Below are 27,546 nucleotides of genomic sequence, written 5' to 3'. Positions count from 1 at the left end.
GGCTGGGCAGATTCACAGCTCTGAACTAAAATCCCATAGCCTTTCATGCATTGCAGATCTCTAAGCACACACAGAAGTATATGATGTGCATCATGCCTTCAGCCAGAATATTGGACAACCACTCTGAAAAGCATGTGAGGAAGACTGTGACGAAGAAGCACTTCACCTGTCCCAAACAGCAAAAATTATTCAAAGGGACATGTTTCAAATGAAAACAGTTTACTGAATCATTCGACTTAGGATGTCAAGCAAAATCTGTGCCTGAGTGATTATTGGCACTGATGTCCATGATATTGGATGGTCCAAACATTTAAAACTCAGAACAAGTTTCCAATCATCCAGCTACCCTTTTTTTGGCACAACTAGTGCAGTACAACAGCAACATCCATTGCCACAAAGGAATAGAAACTCTGTACCACAACAAAGTGGTAGAGAGACAAAGTGGATGAGCTGATATTTTATTTGGACCAACTTTTCTGTTGGTGAGAGAAACAAGGATTTGAGCTACACAAAGCTCTTCCTCAGGTCAGCTGTTGTCTCACCAACAGAAGTTGGTCCAGTAAAAGGTATTACCTTACCTACCTCATCTCTCTTAACCAGTCTACATTGGTTTTACACTTCATGCACAGCCATGAATAAGTCATCTAGTAGCTACCTTCTTTAAACTTGGATTGTCCATCTCCTAGATATCGGCCTCTTTTACCAGCATGGCAAATAGTGCATGTCAACACTTCAAGGATGAGAATGTAGTCTGTCCTCTAAAGCTTCATGATGGTCTGTTCACTACTTCTGCCACAGACAGCACAGACCACAATCCAGGCTCCACCACAGCAACAGGCTCCTCACACGGAACTGGGGGATATCACTTTTTTGAGCATCCCAGTACTCCAGTTGAGGCAATTGTCCATGGAATTCCCACCCCAGACTTTGAGACTGCAGCATCAGAGAAGAAGGTTATCTCATCACTTCCTGAGTCTCACACAGTTGTTCATTCATCTTAAAGAAACCCAATGCTTTCATCCCTGCCAAAAATGTTGAAATCAAGACTGAATGCCAACTGATTATCCAAGCCCTGCAAGAAGAGTGTAAGTGGCTTGAACAAATACGGCAAGCAGCAAATGTGGTTACCTTCAGTGGAGATCAAGACATTTCCTGGGCCACTTACCATGCTAGCAAACAGTCAGTGCCAGAGTTCACCCCAGCCATCACTGCTCATCATCCCTGTTTTTCAGATGATTCCAAGTCAGTGGCAATGATTTGTCATGCTGTAGATGTGATAAGGAATGCTGTACACCACCTAAACACATGCCAAGTTTCAGTGATCATTGTGGATCAACCCCTTTTCACCATAACCATGCAGATGCAGTGGACCTGGTCTGTTGGGTATGAAGAGGACAAACCACTTCTCATTATTCTGGGTGGACTTTACCTGGAAATGGCAAATCTAAAGCTGATTGGAGATAGTAAATGGTCAGAAAGGCCATTCTTCAGACCAAACTGGCCTCTCCAGGAATGGTTGACTCTTTCTTGAAAATCTCTCATGTCATACGTAGTAGGCATGCCTCAAGTAACAGCCACTAACCTGTACATCTTGCTCCAAAACACATAGACCACAGTATACCTAAGGTCTCAGGAAAGATGAGGCCCCCATGAGGTATGATAAATGGTGTGACGAAAGCTAGAAAAGCCAATGTTCCACTTCTGGCATACCACACTTCATCTGGAGCTTCTTGTATTGATCTATGTTTTGTCAATCCACCTGTTGTTCAAGGTGGAGCCTGGCATGCACACAGGCTTGCTTGTGTACTGGTGGTGAGGACTGTTATAATCATCAAAGTGGCCAGTGTGAATCCATATGAGTCTGCTACTGTAGATGGTTCAGGTTTAGATATGTAGCATTCAGCAAATATGTTGAAAAAGGCTAGACACATGTATACTGTCATACTGCCCATTGCTGAGGAGTGTTAGTGTTTTGCTAACGTGATGGTGTGCAATAGTATACCTGGCTTCTGTTATAATGAATACTTAAAATTTTTGTGTCAATGAATAATTATGCATTTATCAATACAAAGCACAAGGCTAACGCTCTTTAAGTAATGAGCCATGTTAATTTGTGTCAGACCATTTGTACGGGTTGAATTTTTCTTTTAAAATAGTGATAATTTGTGTCAAAGAAATCTTTTGCATTACTAAAATTTGTCTTAAAATAAATTAAACCCCATTTTATTGGTCATTTTTTCTTTCAAACTTAGCTTGACAACTTAAGTACATTTTTGTAGCCTTTTCACTTGCACAAAAGGTTGTTTTGACATGGGTACAAAAATCTTGCATTGGAATACCTTGCTACCCCTTTACAACACCACATCCACCCTAGATAAGTATCTAAGGAACACTTCTATTAAAATAACCTAGTTGTTGCTTTTTGTACAGGGGCTGCTTCATTGCCAAGAATTGACAGCCTGGGCCTCCAGATTATATATGCTAATGTCACTTATTTGTGAAGCTGTCTCTTGCTCCTGGACAGCATTGTTGGCTTCTAAGGAGGTAAGTGGCATTATTATCCCTCCCCATCAGTGATGTCATTTCCTGCAAGAGTTAGGGATCAATGACAGGGGCCCCTTCCTACTCCTGGGCAGCACCAGCCATCATGGTTGGTGGTTGAACGGGTTTGGAATTTGGGGTGGGGGAGATAGGTCTTAATTCTGAGACAGAATTTTATGGTTCCTGAACCATAGCTGTAAGGGTGGGTTCACGCCCTGCACGTGCTCTGCGAAGTCCGAATTCATCCCTATCTGGGTTTAAAGCTTCTTTGACTCTGTGCCTCAACAGCTTTTTCTTCCATTGCATACAAAAGGCAGCTGCCTCTGCTTCTTCTGAGTCAGGATCTGGCTTTCGCAAACCCTGTTTGAAGGAAGCAAAATAATTACCCACATTAATATACGTGGATAGACATGGGAGTTTAAAATTTCTTACAGTACAAAGGGGCCTAAACACACCACCTCTAGATGCCTACATGTGGGAACCAAGTTAACTTTTGGTTAGCCTGACACCTCTCCTAGCCTAAACAATGGAACAGCTGGCACAGGACTGTCAGTAAAGAGTTAAAGGATGGAAATATAATAAAAGCCAGTCCGTATGGTTTTATGGAAAAGAGGCACTTGACTTAGTATAGTGTGACATTCTGATTAACAAGCTGGTACTCTGCAAAATCATTGTCCATATTAAATAGATCAGAAGCAGGCTAAATGATAGATCTGAAAACACAGTTGTTAATGGGGAATCAGCTAGTGAGGCCCCCAGGGATTTATTTTTAGCCCAGTGCAATTCAGTATCTTCATCAATTCATTGGAAGAAAAGAAAATCATTGCTGAAAATAATTGGTAGATGACTAAGATCTGTGGGCTGGTAAATAACGAAGACAGGTCACTGATACAGAGCAAGCTGGATTGCTTAGTAAATGGGGGATAGCCAGGTAGCTGCATTTGTTTTAATGCAGCCAAATGCAAAGTCATAATCTTGGAACCAAAAATACCTGTGTCCTGGAAATCAGTGATTGAAGAGGGTTTACAGGTTATTGTAGAACATGCATTCCCAGCATGATGCTGTGGGGACAAAAGCCAGTACGATCCTTGCATGTACAAATAGGGCAATATGTAGCAAGTGTGGAGAGGTGATACTGTCTCTTCATACTGCATTGGTGAGACTGTGTCCAGTTCTGCTCTCCACACTTTGTAAAAGTATAGTTATGAGCTGGGTAAAACCTTGTTGGTTAGGTTAAACCTCATTTAAATTGCTGGGTGTGAATGTGCCCTACATTTGAGATAGCTATAAGAGACAAGTTAAGTTCCTAAATAAGGCATAGTGGAGTCTACTCAGAAACTAGCAGCACCATGTTGGCAAGGTTCAACTGGGTATTGTTTTGGGGTGAGGGGGTTGGTTTTATTTGGGGGTGGGGGGACAAGCTGGTGTGCAGACAACAAACAGACTCAGGGAAGGAAAGCCAAGCAGCAGCCTGTAAGCATGGTGTGGCCCTGGGAGAAGCTAGGGAGAGATCAGGGATGCTGGCTGAAAGAAGCTTTGGCCTGCAAGATAAGAAACTTTTAAATTTTGGTTCTTCCTGCATTTGGAAAAGCAGGACTATGTACTTAGAATCATAGAATCATAGAATATCAGGGTTGGAAGGGACCCCAGAAGGTCATCTAGTCCAACCCCCTGCTCAAAGCAGGACCAATTCCCAGTTAAATCATCCCAGCCAGGGCTTTGTCAAGCCTGACCTTAAAAACCTCTAAGGAAGGAGATTCTACCACCTCCCTAGGTAACGCATTCCAGTGTTTCACCACCCTCTTAGTGGTGAAACTTACTTCCTTGTCAATACACAATACTGCATCAAAGAATGTATCAGTCTCCATCATAAATTTCTACTCCCAACTGGAATGCCCCCAGGGCCCCAAAACGTTGATTAACCACTTGGGTTGACAAGGAGTAACGTGTTGGGAAAATGGAAAACAATTCAGAGAAGAGCTGCAAGAATGGATTTATGGTCTGGAAAAAGCACCTTATAATGAGAGACTAAAGGAACTCAATCCATTTAGTTTATCAAAGAGAGAGAGAGCCTATAAGCACCTAAATGGGAATGATTTCTGTTAGTAGAAGGCTCCTTAAACTAGTAGACCAAAGACTGGAAGTTGAAGTCAGCAAATTCAAACTGGAAACAAAATGCACATTTTTTAAGAGTGCCGATGATAACCATTGCCATTGAAACATTTTCCCTGGGGATGTGGTGGATTCCCTGTCACCTGGAGTCCTTATATCAAGGTGGATCTCTTTCTGGAAGATGCACTGTAGCTGAACCAGAAGTTACGAGTTTCTTGTGTTATACAGGTCAGGCTAGATATTCACAGTGGTCTCTTCTGGCCTTAATATTTACAACTTTTCAGAAATTATAGGTCATATCAGCAGAGCCTGGTTGAAAGAGTGCCTGTTTTCTGAGCGCGCTCAGTTAAAGATTGCTCTATTCAATTATTTAAGGTATTTAGTTATTTCTTGCTGTCATCATTAGGAAGCCCTTGGGAGTTTTAATGGAAACTTAACTGAGCCAAGACAAAGCCTAAGAGACACTTCACCTGTCTCTAAAGCCCCAGCTGAAAATCTACTTCCACGGCAGTGTGTTTCTTTTGTCTATCTGCCTTTCTGTCCAAAATCAAAAGCTGAAGGCACTTTGATGAACTTACATGGCTTTGCCTTATAGATATGGCCCAGTACTTACTGGGCAGTCCTCATCTCAGAGGGCAACTTGGAATTTGTGACAGTGAAGGTCCATTATTTGGAGGGATGATTCAATACGGTAAATACAGGGCAGGAGCAAAGGTTGCAGATCCAGGAAGCAGTTGTCTCCATTATAAGAGACTTGACCACAATAGTCACGTTGTGTGAGAAATTCTAATTATGGGTTTGCAGAACACAACAAATCCAGGCTAAGGAACATTTATGGTTCCCCCAGGAAGACAAAACTCCAGTGCAATCAGCTGCCAGGGAATGTCTGTGCTACAATTGGTACCTGGTCACCTTTGAGAGGCAAACACAGATTACAGATGGGATTTGCAGAGGCTCTTCAGGGAGTGAGTTAAGTGCCCAACTTCCAGTGAGATTTGAACACTGAACTCCCTTAAAATTCTCTGAAAGTTACAGCCTGAATCCAGAAGTGTTGGGGGTAAAAATGTGAATATATTTGAACTCACCTTCTGAAAGAATCTTGACCTATACCAATGCACACTTACTTTGACGCACGCGGTCTCTGCTGCCTTCAAGGACTGTAGGACCACTTGAAACAGATTCTGTGCATTGTTCACCAATAGTTCAGCAGAGCACTTACTCCCTGCTGTTGCTGCTTTTACCCTTAAAATATTTAAAAATGTAAAGAGAAAGCATTACACAACTTGCTAAGTGACTATACACTGTCACTCTAGAGTCACGGCTGGCTGAGGGCTTCCTGGAACTAGGAAGGTCACAGAACAAGCTGATACGTGTGGAAGGAAAGTGTTCCAATACTGCTGGCCCTTGCTCATTAAACAATTTTGACCACAGAAGAGATTTTCAGCTTAAAAAAGGCATTGTAAGGAGAGCAAAAGAATAAAAGCAGGAGCAGTAGTAGCTAAAATGGACAAGTAGCAAACGCCATGTTGAAACCTGCTGTAGCCTGAATGCCCAACAATACTGCTGCCAGTGCCTAGTTACAGACCTTTCCCTCAGTCAGCCAGCGTGAGCTGGTCCAGCAGTGGTCATTCTGGCCGAAGGGGGACAAAGGAAACCTATTGCTGCTATTTGGACTTAGCCGGTGTGCTCAGAATGTTGAGATGTGGGTGACATAAGCACTGAGACTGTGGCAAGGAGAAAGGGGGAGATGCCTCTGAGCTCTGTTTAACTAGTACAGAGAGCTATGCAGAGATATTCAGGACCCCAGAAAGCCACCAACACTCATTGGTCAAGGAGCCCAAGGGACACAGGTGCCCAACTCACACTGGGTTTCAGGGTGTCAATAGAAAATTAACCGCAAGGAGCCAGAGAATCTCCAGGCAGACGCAGCATGGCTGGAAGCCTGAAAGTGCGAGAGGTGACATAAGTGCCTCCTAGCACAAGTAGCATTAGCTCTGGAGAAAGCTGTGCAAACATTAGCTCAACGCTTATTCTAGGCTCAGCATTGCCTGCCTGGGAGCAGGATCGGGCTTTCAGGCAGGCAGAGTTTACCACTGGGCTATTTTAGAATTGGAAAGATACGAGAGCGGAACCTTCTGCACAGCAGCAAATAACACTGCATGAGGGGTTCAGATGTGCAGCTCATGAGAGGCTCCCTATTGTCTGCTATAGGAGTCGTTTCTATAGACACACCTCATGCACATGCACTGATTTTAAAGGGACACTGCTGCGGACTGTGGACCCCACCATCCCCTGTGCTGAAAAGTGGAAGTCGGTGAGGAATCTTCATGAATAGAAATATGTAACTATTTTAAAAAATCCGTAATTCAGAAACAAACTTCAAATAGGATACTTATAGTGATCTCAATGGGACTTTGGTTAAAATGCCTTCACCCTGCTGACTTGGCAGCGGCAGCCAGTAGCAGGGATCACCCTAACCAAGGATGTGGGAACAAACACCAGGGGATAAGTTGTTTTTCAGCTTGTAAGAAGATAAAACAAAGAGGAAAACTCTTAACGGCAGAAACAGTCTTCAGCCCAATAACTAAATGCCTACCACTAGCACCGTATGCAAATACGAACAAGAAAGATAGTTAGCAGTGTCCTTTAAAAATCCCTTTTTAAGAAGGAGTGAACACACACACCAGACTTGAGAGAGAATATCCTTTGAACCTGTGGCTTACCTGGAAATAATTCTGAGCTGGTTGCTGATTGTTTGGATTTGCTCGGTGACACACAGCAGTTCAGTTGCACATCTTTCATCTAGGCAGTTCTTTGCAATCAGGTGGCCAAATCTGACAAACACTTGCCCATTGGAAGCCATTTGACTAGCACAGGCAATGAGCTGCTCTTTGGTCTAAAATTAAATCAAAAGAAGTCGGGAGGGATTGGGGGTGTTTGCTCTAAAACAGATGTAAAACCTACTGCTGCCTCATTAGCCCTAGCGCATATTAGCACAACGGGACCTTTATCAGAGCCTGGCTGAGGACACTGACTGCCCAGCTGTGTCGGATTTGATGATGTCACATGCATGTATCAACGCCCAAGGGGGGCAAAGCTGGGCCTTCACAACAGGAACACCCACAAACTTCCCGATGCCCCTTATGTGAGGCCTGGAGTGGGGATATTAATGGACAAACAGACATCCTAAAGACACTTTGTGGGAATGGATGGTTCAGAGGCTGATGGAGAAAACAGGACAGGTTTAAAGTGCTTTCAACAGCCGAATTGCAGCCGCTGCAGCAGCAGGTCATGGCTCATTCCGCCACTTCTAACCTGCTCTGTGAAAGCTACATTGGGAACGGTTTGATATGCCAAACTCCGTCACAGAACAGAAGTCGCAAATAGACTTTGGGCCCCAAACTGCAGCAGCCAGCAGGCCTGTGGGGAGAAGAGGGAGGGGAATAGTTCCGAGAGCCAATAAATCGATTGAAATAGCCGGGGAAAGGGGTTGAAGAATCTCCCTTGCCTTCCTCTTCTCCTTTTTGGAGGAAATTCTTTCCAGAGCATTGCAGATACACTCACACTAATGCTATTACACCTGTTTTAAATGAAACGGACATTGATTGAGTCTTCCCGGGGGGCGGGTGTGTGCGCGCAGGGCACTAGTGGATTCTTGTGGCAGGAGTTAGTGTGTGTTCAGCCTTGTCATCATGATAACACCCCCTTTCTGACTTATTGAGGCATAGTCCTCTCTCCGCAATGTTGCTCAGACATTTGTGATGGCCACAAATGGGTGCTCGGGGGATTGAGCTGACCCTGGTCACTGAGCAAAATATTTCCTCCCATCCTATAACAACACTGGCAATACCGTTATCGGTCCCTTCCTCTTTAGAAACCGTGCCATGTGAGACATCCCAGTGGCCATTTCCTTGGTGACTTGGGGCATTTTTTTGCTGTCGTCCTGCCACTGTCCAGCATCCTCTGGCAGGGCAGCAGGAGCTGCTCCCTTACCCTGCTCGCTGCTAGTGGAATGGGAGTCGTTAGGAGAGTCACTCAGGAGCTGTGAAGACAGTGAAACAGATTCACCTCAAACAACCAACCTTCCCTTTTACCATCTCTGCATTACTGACGTCCATGGGAAAGTGCAGTCATGAAGAGGGTTGAGACGGTCTCTTTTTGACAGAAATACTTTTTTTAATGTAGGAAATGGGTAGGTTTTGGATTTTTACACACACGTGTTCTTGGGATTGTTCCACAGGCTTATTCAGTGAGCCATTTCTACTAAGCAAAACAAACAGAAACACTGCCTAGATCCATCCCACCCAGTAAGCAAGCCTCAGTCCTTGCTTTCTACTGGACTGAGTCTACCTAGCCCAGGGGCATTGTTAAACCCATATGTCCCTTTAAACAATCTCCTCGTATTATCCCCTGACTCGCTCCCCAAAGACCATCCTCATTGGAGCTGACAGCTCTAGGACAGTTAGTTGTGAGCTAAAACAATTGTATCTTGTTTATCTTGAAATGTGTGAAGGCCTGCTGCAACTGAAAGCAATAGTTTTCAGAAGCCAAAAAGGCAACAGAACCTCCCACATGGTGCCTGACTAATGCATCATATTGGTTTCACTAGCAGCAAGGTGATCGGGTGGTTTAGAAGTACTGCCGCGGCACCCAGGCCCCGTCCAATCCTCCCTCCTGCCCAAACAACTACAAACGCTCAGCAGGGCACTTGGTGGAATATTGCAGTACAAGAGAAAATGAGAGTTGATTAGCGAGTATAGGGGGTAGCAGATGTAACTGAAAGAAACCCTGCCACATAAAGAGCTGGAGAGAGAGTTCCCACAGCTGGGCAGGGATAGCCACGGGAATCCCACAGCTGTGCCCAGGTATCAGACTCTCCTTTTGTCGTATCTACAAAGGCTGAAGATTGGAAGATTTATGCAAATGACTTGATGTTCAAATTTACATGTTTTGCAGAAATGGCAGCAACCATCCTGCTTACCAGCATAGCAAGCTCCATGGTGCAGGATTCTCTGCGTACATTTATTTCACTGAAATTCAAACCGCTATTATTCAAACCATGCACAGCACCCAGCTGTCCTTTGTGAAGCCTAAAGGAAATCCTAGTCAGCTCTGCAAGACCTTCCGTATTCTTCAGAAACTGTACGTGGCCACAAGCTAATTCTAGATGCCCCTCCTGTCTTCCTGGACAGGGATTTTAAAAGCAGCTGCTGGGAGTCAGACTCCCAGCCCCTGCTGACATTCAGTGCGACTCGTGCCTAACTCCCTTGAGCCCCTTTGAAATCCCTAGCGCTCCCCCCCCCTTTTTTTTTCTTTTTACTTGACACAAGGAGGAAAATATACAAGTGGAGCTTCTGCTCTGGTAAATTCAGGCCCTCTCTTCCCCACTTCCCTCAAAGGAAAAAAAAGTCTGATCTGTACCACTGAGGTAGCCTCCAATTTCATTCTGCAAATCTGTATGTTCTCAGTAGCTCCAGTCACTAGGCATCCCCTGTGCAATTCAAAAGATCTGGCTATTTCAGCTGGAGAAGAACATGCTAGCCACTCACTAAAGGCAGGTCTACATTACCGCTTAAGTTGATCTAACTTACGTCGCTCAGGGGTGTGGAAAAGACACCTTCTGAGCAACACAAGTTACAGCAACCTAAGTGCTGTCTACACCAGTGCTGTCGGTGGGAGAGTGTCTTCACCAGATGTACAGCTGCACCGATGTCGCGCTTTTAGGGTAGACTTGCCCTAAGTGCACCAGCCTTGGCACTTTGCAGTGAATGCTGAAGTACATATTTTGCTAATTGCAATTATCTCCGTTTCAGGAAAAAGGTCTGCAAAATGTTTACATTGTGCCTAACCTCTCAGAGCTAGCTGGAAATACTGACCGATGACTAGGTGCTGATACCTTTTGTATTTGGTTTATTTTAAATGTACTCACCCATCAAAAGTGACCGCTATAAAATCTGGTTTCCAGTGAACTCCAGCTTCCAGCACAACTTTGCAGCAGAGTTAAGTAAGGCACAAGGCAATCAGCCGGTTTGCCTCGTTAACCCAGCGACTGTGGTTCTACTGCATCTAGGTAATCTTGAGCCCTGCCACAGGGGACACTCACTGCATGTGGTTCTGCGGCTCGTAGGATATGGAGGCAACATGGGCAGTGAGGAAGGGAGGAAGATGGTTCTGTGCAGCCACAACTCTAAGCCCTTTTGCATAATTTGATTTAAAAAAACCTAAAGCAATCTGAAATGATCAAGACACGGGACTGTTGGACAAGCAATGAAATGCAGTTAGCACGGTTTAGAGATTACACAGTTTAGCATTAAATAGCTAAGATCTACTATACCATGATTTCAAATGCATCCCTGGCAGCTAAGCCTTTCGATTCACTCATGGTAGGCCAGGGGTCTGCTGAAGTGGCTTGGTGTGTGTGATTCTGGTGTTTGGTGCTGGGTATCTTGGCAGGGGAGAGCTCTGTTTTGCCATGACATTGGTTTGCAACAGCATGTGACTTGCTGTTTTGTAAACACTGCTTAACGAGCTCCAAGGCGGCCTTATCAATGTCCTTCACTGATTGAAGCTGCGTCACCACATAGTGAGCATTAGCAGACCACTCCCATGCAATGTAGTCTAGCTGGACCAGCTCCTTGTCCTGATGGCTTTGAAGCTGCTCACCAGCTCTTCCTAGCAGCTCAGCAGTAAGGAGGAGAAGGTGGTCTGTCAGGGAGAGCAGGCTTTCCCGCATTTTTAGATGAGCTGTGTTCTCCAAAGTGTCTTCTATGATGGTTTTGACCAGCTGGACATTTGCCATTATCTGACCTGCCTGTTTAATCATCCCTCTATCACCTCCCTGGGCACGCGCAGGAGGCCAGGCCAGTCTGAGGATGTTTTGGATGACCCTTGTGTACTCCTGATTGGTACTGGTCAGGAGGAGCAGAAGTGCTTTCACTCTAACAGCAAGCTCTCGTTGGAGCAGCTCAGCACGAATGGACAAGTTTGTAGCAGGCACTGGGGAGACAGACAGAACATCCGCCACTTGCAGGAGAGCTTCAGTTAGTACCTTTACCTCCTCCCGGAGCGCTAGGATGTCACACTGCACACTGCGTTCAGCACAGGCGAGATAGGACAGTCGGGCTGCCTCCTGTATTCTCAAAGAGCTCTCGGATACAGCTGCCAGGACATCCTGCAAGCAAAGCTTGTGCTTCATTGTATTCCTTAATTCACCTAAGAACAAAACATCCCGTCCTATGAGCTGATCCACAGCACTCAGGAGCACCTGTATGCTGACAGACCAGAGAAGGCAGATCCCCTCGAGATGGTCCTGGTGAGAATGGAAGCAATCAGAAGACAAGGCCTTTTCAAGTAAATGCTTTGTATTAGTCTGAGCACCTGTGAATTTTGCTTGGACCCGTACAAACCTTTCCTGAATCTTAGGAACTATCGTGAGCTCCTCTTCACAATCTGTACGTGCAACATCAGCCGCTAGCTGAACAACTCTTGCTAAAGTCTGCATTATCTCATCCAAAGTTTGTTTGCTCTTCAGAAAGTCAGCTGGAGCTACTGTGCAGAATAACTGCTGGACTAGACTGTACCAAGAGCCTGCCACAGCCACCAGGCATTGGTTAGTTTCACAAATCTTCTCCGATAACAAAACAGCTGTTGGAAGAAGTCTATCTGCTCTGGAAACTGGGTTTGGACCTATCTCCCTAGCTAAGCTAATAATAGATGGTGTTAATAGAACTATCTTTCTGTAGTGGGTCAGCTTTTCCAGCAGTGGTGACTTGACAATTGGTAAGGCTTCCTGAGCTGCATCTACACAACAGTTGGAAAGTTCAAGTAAACCAAAGCAAGCAGTGTTTACAGCAGTAATGTCATGTTTCTTTGTTGCAGTGATGAGTTCATTGATCACAGGATGTACATCCACTCTTCCCGGGTGTAAGTTACCTGCTCTTGGAAGCTTCTCAAGAGGAGAGGTGGCTGATGGAAGCCGTTCACTTAAAAATTCTTCCACTAATTCGGTATTGTCAGTAGTGCTTTGTTTTATGTCATCTGGTGGTCTGAGCTCTATATGGTCATGGGCTGAAAAGTATCCCAGCTCTTTTGGAATGTCAAGGCTCCGAATTCGTTCCCGAAGTGGACTGAGAATATCTGGATGGTTAGACTCATGCAGTCCCTCTCTGACATTTCGAGTGGAGTCCATCAGATGCTTTACTCTCTTTAAAAATGCATTTCTAGATTGTAGAAAAGAGATGCCTCCTAAACAGTGGCTAGTAGCAGTTTTCACTTCCAGAATGGAGATTTCCAATTGCTTAACTAAAACTAACAAACCGTTCTTGAAAATAGGATCTCTGATTTTATCCACAAATCTGTTAGTAACTTGGATCACGCGAGCCGCTCGGCTGGTCATATGAGTGGCATGCCATGAAAACCTTCCAGAGTTCTGACTCTCTAGTTCTTGTTCACAACACTCTCTGTGATCGGCCATTTCCTGAATAGACAGATCAAGGAATTCAGGCAAGTTGATTGTTTCATCAACACATGCTAACAAGCTTTCTGTTGTCCAAGCCCATCTTTGATAGAAGGTTTGTAGTTGTTCCTGGATGTGAATCTTATTAGGATCTTTGCTCATTTCTGTAAGGAGTAGAGGCATCGTGGCAAGGAGTCTATTTAAACAGTCTACACGATCTTCAATTTCTTTAATGATTTTGACGTTGGTGCAGCTGGCCAGAACAAAATTTGCCACTTTGAGCATCTGATGAGCATGACCAAAGAAGGCAGTAATAAGGGGCTGAAGTTTTCTTAGAAATCCATCCTCTCCTGCAAGAGAATATTGCCCAGTAGTAGGTTCCAGTGCAGCCTCCATTAACCTTCTCAAGGGTTCGTTAATGTCTGTGAAAGTGTCCAGAATCTGACACAAAACAGCAGTGAGCACTGTTTGATCAAGAATCTCCACCTCAACTCTCATCGCATGACGTTTCTCTTCTAGGTTGCATTCTAGTTGGCTTTGTGCTGGCAATTCCTCCATTATGCTTCCATGGTTGGAAATGCTTTTCCTGAGCATTAGGAGATGATGGCAGTGCTTTATCAACTGCAACTTAATACTTGGCCTGGATGAGTTAGCTAAAAGCATGCAGTGGAAGACCAGTGTTTCCACAAGAAAACTGAATTCGCCCTCAGCTAGGTGAGCAGGGTTTGTGTTGGACAGGAGGCCCAGCAGCTGGCTCACGTGCTGGGAAAAGAGCCCATTTCTCTCCAGTAGTTCCTTGTTTCTGGTGGTGTTTGTCAGTAAGGAAATCAGTTCCTTTATGGTGCTATCCATCAAATTGAAAATGTAGTTTTTGGAACCATTCACATGCTGGTCCTGGGGGTGCTTCAGGTGACTGTGTTTTGCAGCATGCAACATCGGGACACACTTCCTAAGGATCTGCAGCGTCTGGGCCAAATACTTCTGAGGAGGAGAATCTCTGAGCTCTTGGATGCGTCTTTCTGTCAAATTGTTCAGCAGGAGCAAGGACTCTGAAAAGTCACGGAAAGCAGCCAGCAGAGCTGGTACGTCTCCTGCGAACTCAAGTGTGGTCAGGCAATCCCAAAGCCAATGAGCGGCCTGGATAATCCTCGTCACTACAGCGTCATCTTCAAGCTGGAGGATCTAGTTGATAAATCAGAACAAAGGTCACAAAAAAGGAACCACTGAACATTTCCCAATGTGTTGTTCTTTTTGCTACGAACGTACTTGTCATTTTCAACTTGTTGGCTTTGTTTTTAAAATGTGTGTGCATTGACAACATCTGTCATGGGGAATTAGAAAATAAAAGTTCTGCTGGTGAGCGATACCGGATCGATCGTGCTGAAACCCGAGGGTACAGAATTCTCATGACATTACGAAAAACACCCACAGAGTATCTCAGCACTTCATGAGCAGTGATGGTCACAGCTTCTCCACGCTATTGAAAGCGAGGGGAGTGTTACTAACCGCATTTTACACATGAAATTGGGGCACAGAGAGGTTAAGTGACTTGTCCAAGGTCACACCAGATTCCCAGAGTCATGCCTGAACCACGACCCCAAACTACTTCTCTTCCTTGGCTTTTATACCTCTTTATCCAGAGAGACGTGGAGCAAAGTTCTCTTATTTTCAGTTGGTTTGGGGAAAAAAGGTTAAAAGCAATGTGACGATTCAAACTGTATTACTGCTCATAGGGTGGCCCTAAACCCCCAAGCAACTGGGCACCAAATTTTGCTCTTAGTTCTGGCTGGGGGCGGGGTACAGCGTAGCTGAGGGGCTAGCACACTGGATCAAGACCTATCCCTGACCTGCTGTGGAACCGTGGGCGAATCACTTCACCTCATTGGCTCAGCTGTAGAATGGAGGTACCAACACGGGCCTTCTTTTGTAGAGTGCTCTGGGGTTTGCAGATGAAAAGGACGATATAAGAGCTACAACATACTTTGTGTGTGGCAAGTCAGAGCCCCGTTGTGCTGCACACTCATGTAACAGGACAGTCCCACCTCCAAAGAGCTTGTAATTTAAGGGCTTGTCTACACTGACGCTTAGAGCGTGGCCAGCGGGGCGGTACATCTAGAGTGCACTAGACTGCCATGCTCCACCCACTAAAAATTCTGTCATAAGCACCATTGCAGAACTTCTGGTGCACAGTAGTGGGATCCACACAGCCAGTTAATGTACTGGAGCTTCACTCTGCACCCTTTGCCACACACTCACTCTGTGTAGACAAGCTCTCAGTATCCACCTGTAACGTGGGGGTACTAGCAGTGCCTTGCCTCCCAAGAGCACGTGAGGCTATCTTTATTTATTATTTCTCCGACGCTTAGGGTTGCCAATTTTGACTGGATATATTCCTGGAGGTTTCATCACACCACATAATCTTTAATTCCTGGAGACTCCAAGCCAATCCTGGAGGTTTGGCAACCCTACCGACGCTCCTGGGTGGGCAGGGAAAACTTGTCCAGCAGCTGATCTTTATTCCCCACCATGACCTCGTCTTCCACACACTCCCCACTCTGGGAAACAGGGGCCTAGGGAATTAGCCACTGTGCAGATCTCCTCCCCTGAGAAGGCAGAACTGCTGGGAGGGAATGAAGAGTTACTGGAGGAGGAGTTACAGCAAATAACACAGCTGTATTACACTCACCTTTACAGTCTCCATTAAGACTCTCTCTGCTGAATCAATCAGTTCCTCCTGATGACTCTGAACATCTGGCTGAATATGAAGTTTCTGGGCCACCAGTAAGATGCTCTTCCCAGATGTGAGGAGCGATTCGGCAGCAGGCAGCATCTCCCCAGTCAGCAGCTCATCGTTGTACTCATGAGCCACTCTGGCGGAAGAATGCTGATCTCAGGTACACAAGGTCACGCACACGCCTTTAGTGAAACGCATCACCGTAAGCCAGCACCAGCATGGGTCTGGGAATGCTGACTCCAGGGAGGAGCCAGACGACCTGAACAGGCACAGGATACAACCAGCTCCTAAATGAACAGAACTCCGTGGAGGGTAAGCAGATGTAGATCAGGGAAGGAGGGGGCGGGGTTGTGCTTTCCCTTAATTAAATGTTCTGGTTTTTAAACAGCAGCTGCATGTAAGACGGTCACATGAGTGTGTGGTTGCGGGTAGAATGGATCTTCTGCCCAATCCGAGTAAGAGGGGAACCCCCCTCACTTGCCTGCACCCCATCCCATACTAACTCTATTACTCTGGCCTCCACTATGTGGTCAAACAACCATGAAGGTATCTCTGTGGCTAGTAAAGGAGGGGCCTGAAATTACAGCTGTACTGCAGGAGAGGAGTTAAAAATCAGAGACATCTTCCAGAAAAGCAACAGACTAGAGTTAAGCAACAGCATGGACACAGATAAAAAATAAAACCTATAACACCCGTATCCCAGTGTGTGAGGCACTTTAAATCAAAACGAAGGGAACCAGAATGCGTGGAACAGACGGATAAATTAAAAAGCAACAAGAGAAATGTGGTCTATAGGTGTCCCTGCCTGCTCCACCTATAATACATGTATGTACACACACACACAAATTAATTTTGCCCTCTTTAAAACTCAGCGTTACCTTCTTGCAACATAAGCAAGTTCTTGGGTAGCTTTGGCTAATTCTTCAGCAGCTTTCTCTAAATCAGCGAGGCGCTCGTTATTCACCCCTTCCCACTCAGCTGCGATCATTAAATGACAAAGTTGAGCTGCCATGGGTGCAATAATTCTCTCAATGGTTTTGTTGCAGGTTACAGCCCTGATGTCATACAGATAAAAAGGCTCCATGGCTTCTCGGCTACACACAGGAGAGAGACAATACAAGATTTATCTCTACAATACAGTAATATTAACTAAGAACAGAATGCACCAACCCTGCACCTTCCATCCAAACATCTCAAAGAATCTGGGGAATATTAATGAATTTAGCCTCACAACACCCTGACATTATCCCCAATTTTGCTGCAAGCTGTTTCTACAGTCAGAGATGGGGTGTGCACCCTACACTGGCTCTGGAGGGGTTAATACAGGCAAGAGAGGCCAGTTAGCTGCAGGCTGTGCCTCGAGGGGAGCTAGGACACAGTGAGGCTGAACTGGGGATGAAGCTCACCTGGGCTGGGGGGGAAAGGAGCAATGTCTATAAAGCCAAGAACTGGCAGCAGGGGGGCCGCAGTGAGGAAGCTGCAGACACACTCCCTGGTATAAGGGGGAAGTGCAAGAGCCTGTCCCAGGCATGTGTGGAGCAGTCCAAGGAAGGAGGAGTAAAGGCTGGGAGAGGAAAGACCTGAGCTGCTGGGAAAGGGTCCCAGATGGATAACATCCCAGGATGGGGGGGTCTTGATTGTGACTTGACCAGAGGGTTAAGCCACCGAGAGGAAAGCACTGCAGCTCCCAGAGCACGAGAGTGGCGGGACGAGCAACCACAGGAAGGGGTGTCAGAGCATGTGGTGAGCTAATCCCCAGATGGACCACTAGGAAGTGCCAGAGTGGTAAGAGTGCCCCCTATTGCAGGCATGGCTCTGGTATGTGGCATAATGAAGTGGTTGGGGGTCTGAAGCACGCCATTGAGGTCAGTACACATTTACACCAGTAGTGAATTTGGCCCAGCATGTTACCGTCAGCTCCTCATTAGTCAAAATGGCTCAGATGACACAAGGCAACTTGCTCCACCACTCAAAATTCAAACTAACCCCAACCAACCCTTTGAATTTGTACTATTTCCCCTTGATCAGTTTTCACTTTCTTGTGCTGCTGCACTTCCTACTCACAGACAAGTCTAGAAGCAGAAAAGATCAAACATTTCACAGCTGCTCCTGCAGTCTGACCAGACACAAGCACGCCAAAAAGCTTGTGGGAAAACCCTAGCTAGGCTCAGAAGAGCTCCAGCTTAATTCTGCAGCCTCAGGTTTCTACTCCACCTAATCTTCTCATCACAAACCACGCAAATCATGCTAGTGCATAGCAGTGAAATGCTCCAGCAAGTGGCTAAAGTTAGAGTTTGCACTAAGACCCTTACAATTAGCTAAGATAAATGGGGGAAATATTCATCAGCTGCCTGTCTCATTGTTTCAGACCACCTCAAACTCACCTCCAAAACTGTACTCACTAATTTTGCATACACTGGTTGCACACAGGCAAGCATTTGCACATGACAGTTCAGATGTTCATCTACCCAATCTGTATGTGCAAAGGTTAGTTTTGAATGCAGCTGTAGGTGATCATTTTAAAAATCTGACTCTTGGAGTCAGTTACAATTATTTTATTTCTATTGAATCTTCTAGTTTAAATAGAGAATATTCAGAATCAACCCTTTCCCTTTTTTTAAAAAAAATAACAGTACTACATGTGCCTTAAATAACTGAATAGCAAAGTGAAATTTACAGGGGATTAGAAATGTCATTTTTAAAATAAACGTTGTGGAGAATGAGCTTGTTACCTCTGCCCAGTGCAGACTCTCAGGTTGATGATCGTGCATAATACACAAAACCAGCTTGAGTGACAATCAAGTTAATCAATAAAAAAACCCAAGTGTTTTATTCTAGTAACACCGTTACAGTGGCGACGGACAGTCTTTGATAGTGATCTACCAGGTACTATACCGTTAAAATGTTTTTAATACAGCTTAGTGCAATTTTACTTTGCTTATCTCAGGTGATCTTATCATTTGAACAGCTTTCCGCTGTAAATTATAAATACAAAAAAGCTATGATAATTGCAAGAACCACATCAAGAACAATACCCACCTGAAAGCACTCTCTACAATCAACAGTAAAGGTTACTAGACACCTGTGAGACCTTATTATTAGCCAGCCACACAACTCCTAACACATAATTGACAGAAAATCTTCAATGTCATTTTACCTTGTGGTGAAATGTTTCCACTGGTTTTCCAACTGCAGGTTAATTAAGATAATAAGCTCAAATTCAATACATGGTGTATGCTTGTTTACAAGTAACAAGAAGCTCGCATTACTGTGTGGTCTCATAGCTATGGGCAGTCAGCTGATGGAGGTGCTGACATCAGAGGCAGTAGTGTTAACTAGCCCTCCTATCGATTTTAAGCACGGAGCTAGTAGAAACTCCACAGCCCCCTGCAATGAGCACAGCACTGGCCAGAGAGCTGCTATGGTGGGGAATATCTCGTGTTCTAATTTCACTCCCCTCCTCTCCATGAGAGAACCATGTTTCTAAATGCAGGGGGAACAATGCCCCCGTTTATAAATTCAACCCAATTCCTATTGTAGCTGACATGAAAAATGAAGCAGGCACCTGTTCAGCAACGGGGACGCTCCCGATAGCCATTGGTCGTGGCCAGATTGGGCCTGGCCCTGATGCAGACTTGCCAGGGAATAAGCCCCCCGCAGTAAACACCCACCCTCCTAGCACACGGGGGGAGAGCTCCCCTGACTTTGGTTCCAGAGATGGGGGGAGCTCAGGGGCTGTGTACCTGCTTTTATCCCACCCAGCTAGGTGGAGAGGATGGGGCAGTGAGGCTGAGCAGCGCTGGCAGCACCAGAGACGGGTGCTGTAGAGGGTGGTCTGGGAGATCAGAGACCTGCTGCAAGGGAACAAGAGAGAGCCACAAAGATCCCAGTGAAAGAAAGTGCATGGAGCAGCAGGGAGGGGCTGAGCTGTGGGAGCCCAGTAACCCCCCTACTGTGCTGCTCTGAGACCAGCCATGCAGGGAGCTGTCACTAGCCCCAGCCTGGGGGAATTCGTGCCAGCCCATGTCCAGGGAGGAGGTGGAGAGCCCTGAGGGGTGATGGCTGCCTGTCTGCCAAAGCGTTCCCAGGCCAGTCCTGAGGACAAAGCCCTGTCTGAGCTGTGCACAACCCCAGACTAGGCCACCCCACCTCACAGCAGCCAGTGGAGGGCTGAACTCAGACAAGGCCAGGGGTTATTCTTTTCTCTTTCCTTTTCAGTTGACCCTTGACTACAGGCAGCTGAGAGGCCCATTTCCCTCCATTCCCCCTGCCATACTCGACTGGTGCATTCACGCACTTGGGAGATGGGTCTTCATTCTCTAAAGCCTCTTGGGAAACAACATCCAGTGGCCTTTTGAACCAGGGCCTCTGTTGTAGGGGAAGATTTGGGGCTTGTATAAAAAGGTGGGGGGGGAGGGTGTGGACACGGCTGGGATAATTGTGTGTGGCACTCTGACACCATCACTCAGCGGGCAGGGCAGTATCCTAATCACACCCGCTGTCTGGGGCTATCAAACAGAAGAGCCTGGCTTCACCGCCCCCAAGAAGCAACTATTTAGAGTGGGGGTTTGTATGTATACGTAGCAAGGAAATAGGTCCGTATATTTTCAAACCTTTCAACTGTTCAGCATATTTCAAAACCTTCTCACAAGTTTTCAGGCTGTTCCTGAGAGAGAGAAATCGGTTTGGTTTGGTGTTGTGTGTGTGCCTTTTTTAACAGTGTAACTCAAGATGCAGCTTGGACCCTGGTTAGGGTGTTAATTGTTTCTGACTCTATCTAATGGGGGTGGGGGAGCACTCTACCTCAGAGACGGATCTGATATGGGCAAGAGCAGCAGCTGGGGAGGAGTACTGGGACAAGGGCCCATGGCAATTTGGAAGTTCCTTCACCCTTGTCTCCAGGTGAATCTTACCCTGGGTATCCCATACCCTTCTCTCCCTCAGAAGCAGCGTAGCTCGCAGAGCAGAGTGAGAGTTTGGAAAACCCAAGTCTCTGGTAGGTATTTGCCCAGCCCTTTCCCAGTTCTCTCTCTAACCTTTCTGAGCAGGAATATCAGGTGCGCAACTATTCCTTAATCAATCATGTCTTTTGTAGCCCATCTCACAGGGGGATTTTGTTTGCAGGGGGCCAGGATACCCTACGAGGGGGAGAGCTTTATGCTTATAGCTGAGTGGAAAGCGTGGGGCACAGCCAGTGACCGTGCTACATTTGAAGCCGCATTGATTTTTAGGGTTTCTTCCCGTTTTTGGATGCCTGAACTTCCCCGGGCCGGCGGGCACGCAGGGCAGGAGGAACACCAGGCGCCAGTCTCGGGGCGGGTCGCTCGCAGGGTAACTGGGGCGCTGCCCAGGACGGGCCGCGCCCGGAGCGAGGCGTCCCGCCACTTTCAGCGCGGCCGCAACCCGCCGGCGGCAGCGCTGGGCGAGGCAGGACCGAGAGGCCGGAGGGGTCGGACCCGAGCCCCGGGGCGTCTCCTAGCCAGGGGCGGGCGAGGGCACTGACGGCTCTGAGAGCGGCTCCCCGGCCGGGCAGGCCAGCGCCGCGGCGGGAGGCCTTCGGGGGCTCGCTGGGGGCGGCGCCCCGCGGGTTCTCCGGCCGCTGTCCCGGGCCCGGCTTCCTCCGGCCTCCCCCGCACGTCTCCGAGCAGCGGGGCCCGAGTCCTCTCCGCGCCCGGCCCGGCCCGGCCCGGCGCCGCGCGCTTACCACGGGGCTCCGCCGGGTCCCCCCCGCTGCGGCCTCGCGCCCGGGGGAGCTGGGGCCGGTCCCGCGAGGCGCGGGGGGGGGGGGGGCGTGGAGAACCGGCGGCTCCCCACCCACAAGCGTCACTTCCGGCCGCGCGGCCTGGAGGAAACCCTTCCGGATCCGGGGGCCCGGCTCGCGGCCGCAGCGCGCGCGCGCGCGGGGCCGGTCGGGTCACGCGCCGCAGCGACGCGCCGCAGCGACACCCCCCCTCCCCCCACACACACAGCGCGCGCGCTGCCGACGTGCCCCGCCAACTGGGCCCGGCCGGCAGCTGAGTGCCAGCGCCCCTCCCCCCCCACCGGGCACCTTGTGCAGCGCCGAGCACAGCCGGAGCCTGCGGGCGCCGCCACCCCCACTTCGCACCCCCGCCCCTCAGCGCCCCCCCGCGGCTGCTGCCGCGGCCCCGCGCCGGAGCCGGGCCTGGGGGCCGGCGGGGGCGTCCCCCCCCCCGGGGAGCGCGGCCCCGGGCTGGGCGCTGGTCCCCCCGAAACTCGCCCCTCGGGGCTCCGGCCCGCCCCCGGGCCCGCGAGCTGCGCCGCCAAGCGCGGGGGCGGAGCTCGCCAGGGGCATGGCCGGGCTCGCTGCTCCCGTGCCGCTCCCTTGCCCGTGAGCCGGGCGGGGGCCGGGAAGGTCCCGGGGCGGGCCTGGCTCTGCCTGATCCCGGGGACCAGGGAGGCGGCGCTGGCGGGTTCGGGGAGCGCCCCAGGCTCTGCCCGGCGGCGGCTGGCCCACGTCCACCGCCGCAGAAGGGAGCTCGCCGGCGGCTGGGGCAGGCCCGTGCTCCCCTATGGGCTTGCCTGGGGGTCCGTGTTTTGATCTTCCCGAGCGGATTGTAACCCTGAGCCTGGAGGCGCCTGGCCGAGAGGCAGGCCTTGCGGCGCCGGTGTCCTTCTCTGACTCCTGCGGCTTGGGCGGTGGCCGGGGTCGAGGAGACCCGCGTTAGCTCGCTGCAAACCGCGCTGCCTCCCGGCTCGGGCCTGAGGCCGCTCGTGTCGCGTGGAACCATGTACACCTTCGTGGCACGAGATGAAAACAGCAGCATCTATGCTGAAGTGTCCAAAATACTCCTGTCCACCGGCCAGTGGAAGAGGCTGAAAAGAGACAACCCCAGATTTAACCTGATGCTGGGGGAGAGGAACAGGCTGCCCTTCGGGAGACTGGGTAAGAGGAAGAGCGGCACTGGCAGGACAAGGCCAATGAGCAACCCACCAAGACAGCTGGTTTTTATCGGCCAGTGTTCAATGCCACATGCTAATGCTTGTTTGTGTGGAGGGGGCCGGAACCTGTGCTTTTTATTGTCTAATCACTAGTGCGCAGTAATTCCTTTCCGTTAGGGGATGTTCTCTGATGTTTCTGGGGATGTACGTTTATGTGCTTTTGCATACTGGGAAATGTAAACTAATATCAAAAAGAAAAGGAGGCCTTGTGGCACCTTAGAGACTAACCAATTTATTTGAGCATGAGCTTTCGTGAGCTACAGCTCACTTCATCAGATGCATACCGTGGAAACTGCAGCAGACTTTATATACACACAGAAATCATGAAACAATACCTCCTCCCACCCCACTGATTCATGATTTCTGTGTGTATATAAAGTCTGCTGCAGTTTCCACGGTAAACATCCGATGAAGTGAGCTGTAGCTCACGAAAGCTCATGCTCAAATAAATTGGTTAGTCTCTAAGGTGCCACAAGTCCTCCTTTTCTTTTTGCGAATACAGACTAACACGGCTGTTCCTCTGAAACCTGTAAACTAATATGTGACTAGCGTGTGCTGCAGAGTAATGTGGCTTTGGGTGTTGTCTGCTGCAACAGGGGAGGGACTTGGCCATTGGCATGGCAGCGGCAGGAGCAGGGGGGTCGCCGTCGGGAAGTACAACAGCATAGCTGAAGAGATATTATGGTGATGGCTCTTATTTTTAAAGTTAGCCTTCCTTAAAATATAGCATTTTTATGACCTAAAGGTTAACTTGCCCAATTGTAGAAAGAAAAGGAGGACTTGTGGCGCCTTAGAGACTAACCAATTTATTTGAGCATGAGCATACATGAGCTCACTTCATCGGATGCATACAGTATGCATCCGATGAAGTGAGCTGTAGCTCACGAAAGCTCACGCTCAAATAAATAGGTTAGTCTCTGAGGTGCCACAAGTCCTCCTGTTGTTTTTGCGAATACAGACTAACACGGCTGTTGTTCTGAAACCAATTGTAGAAATTAGTTATTTGGGGCTGTGTTAACGTTTTTGGTCACATCGATGTTGCATTAAACATTTTAGTTTTTACGGTTCTGTTCCATTATACTGTGGAATCTTAGAGGAATTTTAGAACTGCTGTCTGCTTATAGCAGTACCTTATATTAGAAAACAGGAACAAAGGAATGCTTCGAATCAGAGACCTCAGCAACATGATGCTATATTATGAGAGAGCTGCAATTTTCAGCTGGAGACGAGTATTTTAAATTCAACCAGTATTTTAAATTAAAATTGGTATTTGAAATATTACCTAGTCTGATATGGAAGTAAGGCCAACTAGCTCTTACAAAATGTAACCCCCCTTTCTTGAATGATTTCAGGGGGCCCCTTGCCCCAGCCCCCAAAGTGTGAAAGGGTGGAGACCCTCACTCTGCTTTTATCTTTAATCCCCACATGTTCCCTTCTCCAGGAAGCCCTCTGACCCTTAAAGAAATAGCTAACATTTCTTTATCTTGAGGTGTTTTTCACCTGTTTGAACTTCCATGGTTGGTATCGTTTGGTGAGAACTTCTTCACCCTTTTCTGAAATCTTGACAGTGGGGCTGGGATCAGGATTGACTCAAACATGGCTCAAGGGGGGGGAAATTTAACATAAAATGTAACTCTCTCTGCTTGTATGACAAACCTATGCCCATAGTTTATCATTCAACTCCCCATATGATCACAAGTTTTCTCACAGGAGAAAATGAGTTCTGTTTAGTTGTGGGAGAAAAGTAATTTAATAATGTACAGTGGTATCAAAATGGGATCTGCAGTGTATTTTGTTGAGGATTTATTTTATATATATATATATATCCTAATGTAAAAAAGATGAGTCATTTGTAAAGGGGGACACTGGGAAATTCTCTAAGTGGTACTAAGTGGTTTGATCCGTTTTTAGATCCTCTTATACATTAGATTTGGGCAGATTGTTATATGAAAGTTTGTCCCTTTATTATTGCTGTTTGAGTTAATTTATGATTTTGCATGAATTTATTTTGAAATTAGCCCAATGAACAGAGAGATGACTCATTGTAAAACTTCTATGTGGAATTTGGCATGGTTGTCTGCTTCTTTTCAGGAGATGGTCAGAATTGAATTAAGCCAGCCAGGATGTATTCAGATACAAGTATCTTGCTCTCAGAAGGTCTGGTTCATCCAGGGCTGCCCTTTGTGTTTGCTAACAGCACTAGAAGAATACTGTAACACTCTGCAGAAAACACTGCCTGGGATCAAAGAGAACTAAGGGACTGACTCAGTGAAGACAGCTAAAACAGGGTTGTGTAAGCATTGGGGAAACGGAAAGAATCAAACTTCTCACTTTGGTGTGAACCAAAGAAATAAAGGCCCTTAAACACTTCTCACTCAGAACTGGCCTTTCAGAGTCTATCGGCTGGCTGATGTGGAACTCAGCGGTGCTCCTGTGGAAAACTTTCCATAACTTTTTCTTGAGCGGGCGACAGATCTGTGCTTGCTTTGTTTAGTGCCCAGGCTCATGTACTCCATCCATTAATGTGAGAGGCAGGAAAATAAACACCATGGAAATTGGCCTGGGGACATAATAGCTCTGTGACAGGCTGCCCCTTGGCCCCCAAGTCCATGTGGTTTTGCTCTGCAGGTCTAGAAATGGACATGCTAAGGGAGGGAGGTGGTGGGGCCTGTGGGAGGGCTGCTCCTCACTCCCTCAAGCTCTCACCTACTGGGAGGTTTATTTTTTTTTTTTGTTTATTGAAAGCGGATTGTTGTTTGATTTTATTTAACGCATCCTTAGTGGTGACCCAAACTGTGGTAAGCTGCGCTGTTACTCTGTAAGCTGGTGCAGCACATCTACACTAGGTGCAAATAGATAAGCTTTAACACCATTGACAAAATTCTCCTAGGAGATTTACCAACCTGGGTACAAAATGTAGGCACCCACCCTTTACCATGAGGGCTTGTGGCAAGGTCACAGCTAATTATAGTTACTGGCCAACTGCAGTCTAAACTCCCCTTGAGCTGTTGTGGCAATTAGAATTGTGCTGGGATGATCTACAGAATTATTGGTAATACAAGTTAAAAAAATATGTTTTACCAAACTAGAATCTGTAACCTGATGGTGTCCCATTTTAAAAAGAAATGGAGACTGATTTGTGGTGTTTGATATTGGTAGTCATACACCTGATAGGACATATTACTATGTTTCACTAATATGTATCCACCAGCATAAGCCCCCAAAATGACAATTTTAGATACAGAAGGGGGAGGGGGATTTTTACAAATTTGAAGAAAATGTTGAAATTGCCAAAATTGTTGAGGAAGTCACCTTTGATTGCATAGCAATAGAATTATGAGCTGGGAGAATACAGCAAAACTGAGGCAGTGTGTAGGCTACTACCAAACTCACGGGGTGGATGGTTTATTTTTAACCAGTTTGTCTTACTTGCTGTGTTTTTCCTCTGAGAGTTCAGTTGTTAATGCAGTGCTCGCAGTAGGTCATTCTTTTATTTTTGCCAGCCACGTTTCTATAGGAGCTATTTGTTTTGCAGTCATATGGGCAGATCTGTCTTCGTCCATGTGCCACCACTCCCATTCTCTGTCCCCCTCCCCCCGGAAAACTAGGTGGGGAGCAAACTCCACAAGCTTCTTACAGATTTCCTGTAGACTAGGGTTCATCACCTCTCCCTCTCTAGATCTCAGGGGATCTTCTGAAGATAACAGGGTCATCTGCATGGAGGTCCTTTGCATCTGCACCAGCTCAAGGCCTCCCTACCCTCTCTTACAGCCTTGCATTTCTGCCAGGGACCCATGCTACTGCCCCTAGAACTTCCTTCCCCTCTTGAAGGGGGTCATTCCGTAGCACAGAGGGAGTGTTCCACTGAAAAATAATCATTACCTACATGGAGTGAAGATATCTGATAGTAGAGGGCTCTTTAATATAGCAGGCAAAGGCTGAAACTAGCCAGAATCAGAGGGACATATTAGTAAATGATGGTACAATTTACCAAGGCAAGTGGTAGATTTTCAGTTATCTGGAGTCTTGAAATTAAGATTGGCCTCTCTACAAATATGCTCTAGCTCCACCGCAAGTCATTGAGCTGGATGCAGGAATCAGTGGGTGAAATTCTCTGGCCTGTGTTAAGCAGGAGGTCAGACTGGATGATCTCAGAGATCCCTTCTGGCCTTAAAACTACAGGGGAGAGGGAGGGAAATTATGGCAGACCTAGGCTGCATTCACTGTTGTACGGGATCCCTGGGGAGGTTGAAGAACCATGAGAACAGTTTGCAGTGTCATTGCTGATCCTGTGGAGAGCCTTCTACTGGGGAGAGCAGCACACAGAAGTTGAGAGATCTGCATGTGCTTGGTGAGAAGGATCTGTCCCATTGCAATGAAATGTGTTTCCTGGCTGCCGTCAGGAGGATTATTCTGCACTGGAATCTCTCTTTCATTTCAGTAAATCGTGACAGCTCCCTAATCCTGTAATAAGAATGTGGGGCTCTGTTCCTGAAATAGCTCCTGCGTCTGTTCCCTACCAGTAGGACTAGTTCCCCTTGCCATGACATTCCCGCCAGCATGTTGCTGTGTATTTTCCTCTTTCCCCCACCACTTTTTTGCCTGTATCTGTTCTTTTAACTGAAGGATCTTAAAGTGTGTATGTATAAATACAGTGGCAAAAAAAGAATACTAGAATAACCTCTTCTAGTAGTAACACAATAAAATGTGCATAATGGAGTCCTCTTTTCAAGAAAATACAGTA

The 27,546-nt window shown here is 47.2% G+C and overlaps 2 protein-coding genes across 10 annotated transcripts in view; one reads left to right on the top strand and one right to left on the bottom strand.

Annotated features, from left to right (window-relative positions):
- Window positions 1–2,207: 2,207 nt before the first annotated feature.
- Window positions 2,208–21,488, bottom strand: LOC140909787 (uncharacterized). Of its 5 annotated transcripts, XM_073339891.1 has the most exons (8): window positions 19,000–21,484; window positions 16,721–16,936; window positions 15,795–15,978; window positions 10,988–14,290; window positions 8,504–8,695; window positions 7,377–7,549; window positions 5,778–5,895; window positions 2,208–2,901 (listed from the first exon to the last, which is right to left on the bottom strand). In XM_073339891.1, the coding sequence occupies exons 1-8, from the start codon at window positions 19,122–19,124 to the stop codon at window positions 2,716–2,718; spliced, it is 4,497 nt and encodes a 1,498-aa protein (XP_073195992.1). In that variant the 5' UTR covers window positions 19,125–21,484; the 3' UTR covers window positions 2,208–2,715. The 5 variants fall into 5 exon arrangements, with proteins under 5 accessions (XP_073195992.1, XP_073195991.1, XP_073195993.1 ...); XM_073339890.1 differs by lacking the exon at window positions 2,208–2,901 and having other exon boundaries at window positions 4,365–5,895; window positions 19,000–21,488; XM_073339892.1 differs by lacking the exon at window positions 2,208–2,901 and having other exon boundaries at window positions 4,365–5,895; window positions 19,586–21,487.
- A 310-nt stretch (window positions 21,489–21,798) lies between these two features.
- TTL (tubulin tyrosine ligase) overlaps window positions 21,799–27,546 on the top strand; it is a 39,194-nt gene continuing 33,446 nt past the window's right edge. For 4 of the 5 annotated variants that reach the window (XM_073339904.1, XM_073339902.1, XM_073339903.1 and 1 more), the window contains exon 1: window positions 22,405–22,746. In XM_073339904.1, coding sequence (XP_073196005.1) covers window positions 22,590–22,746 — 157 coding nt within the window. In that variant the 5' untranslated portion in view covers window positions 22,405–22,589. Of the gene's footprint in view, window positions 22,747–27,546 lie in introns of all 5 variants that reach the window. The other variant, XM_073339901.1, reaches the window with a different exon arrangement.

The sequence above is a fragment of the Lepidochelys kempii genome, chromosome 3 (assembly GCF_965140265.1).
Source record: "Lepidochelys kempii isolate rLepKem1 chromosome 3, rLepKem1.hap2, whole genome shotgun sequence".
In the NCBI taxonomy this organism is placed as follows: domain Eukaryota; kingdom Metazoa; phylum Chordata; order Testudines; family Cheloniidae; genus Lepidochelys; species Lepidochelys kempii.
Note: the sequence above shows the minus strand (reverse complement) of the source record. Positions and strands in the feature narration are given on the sequence as shown.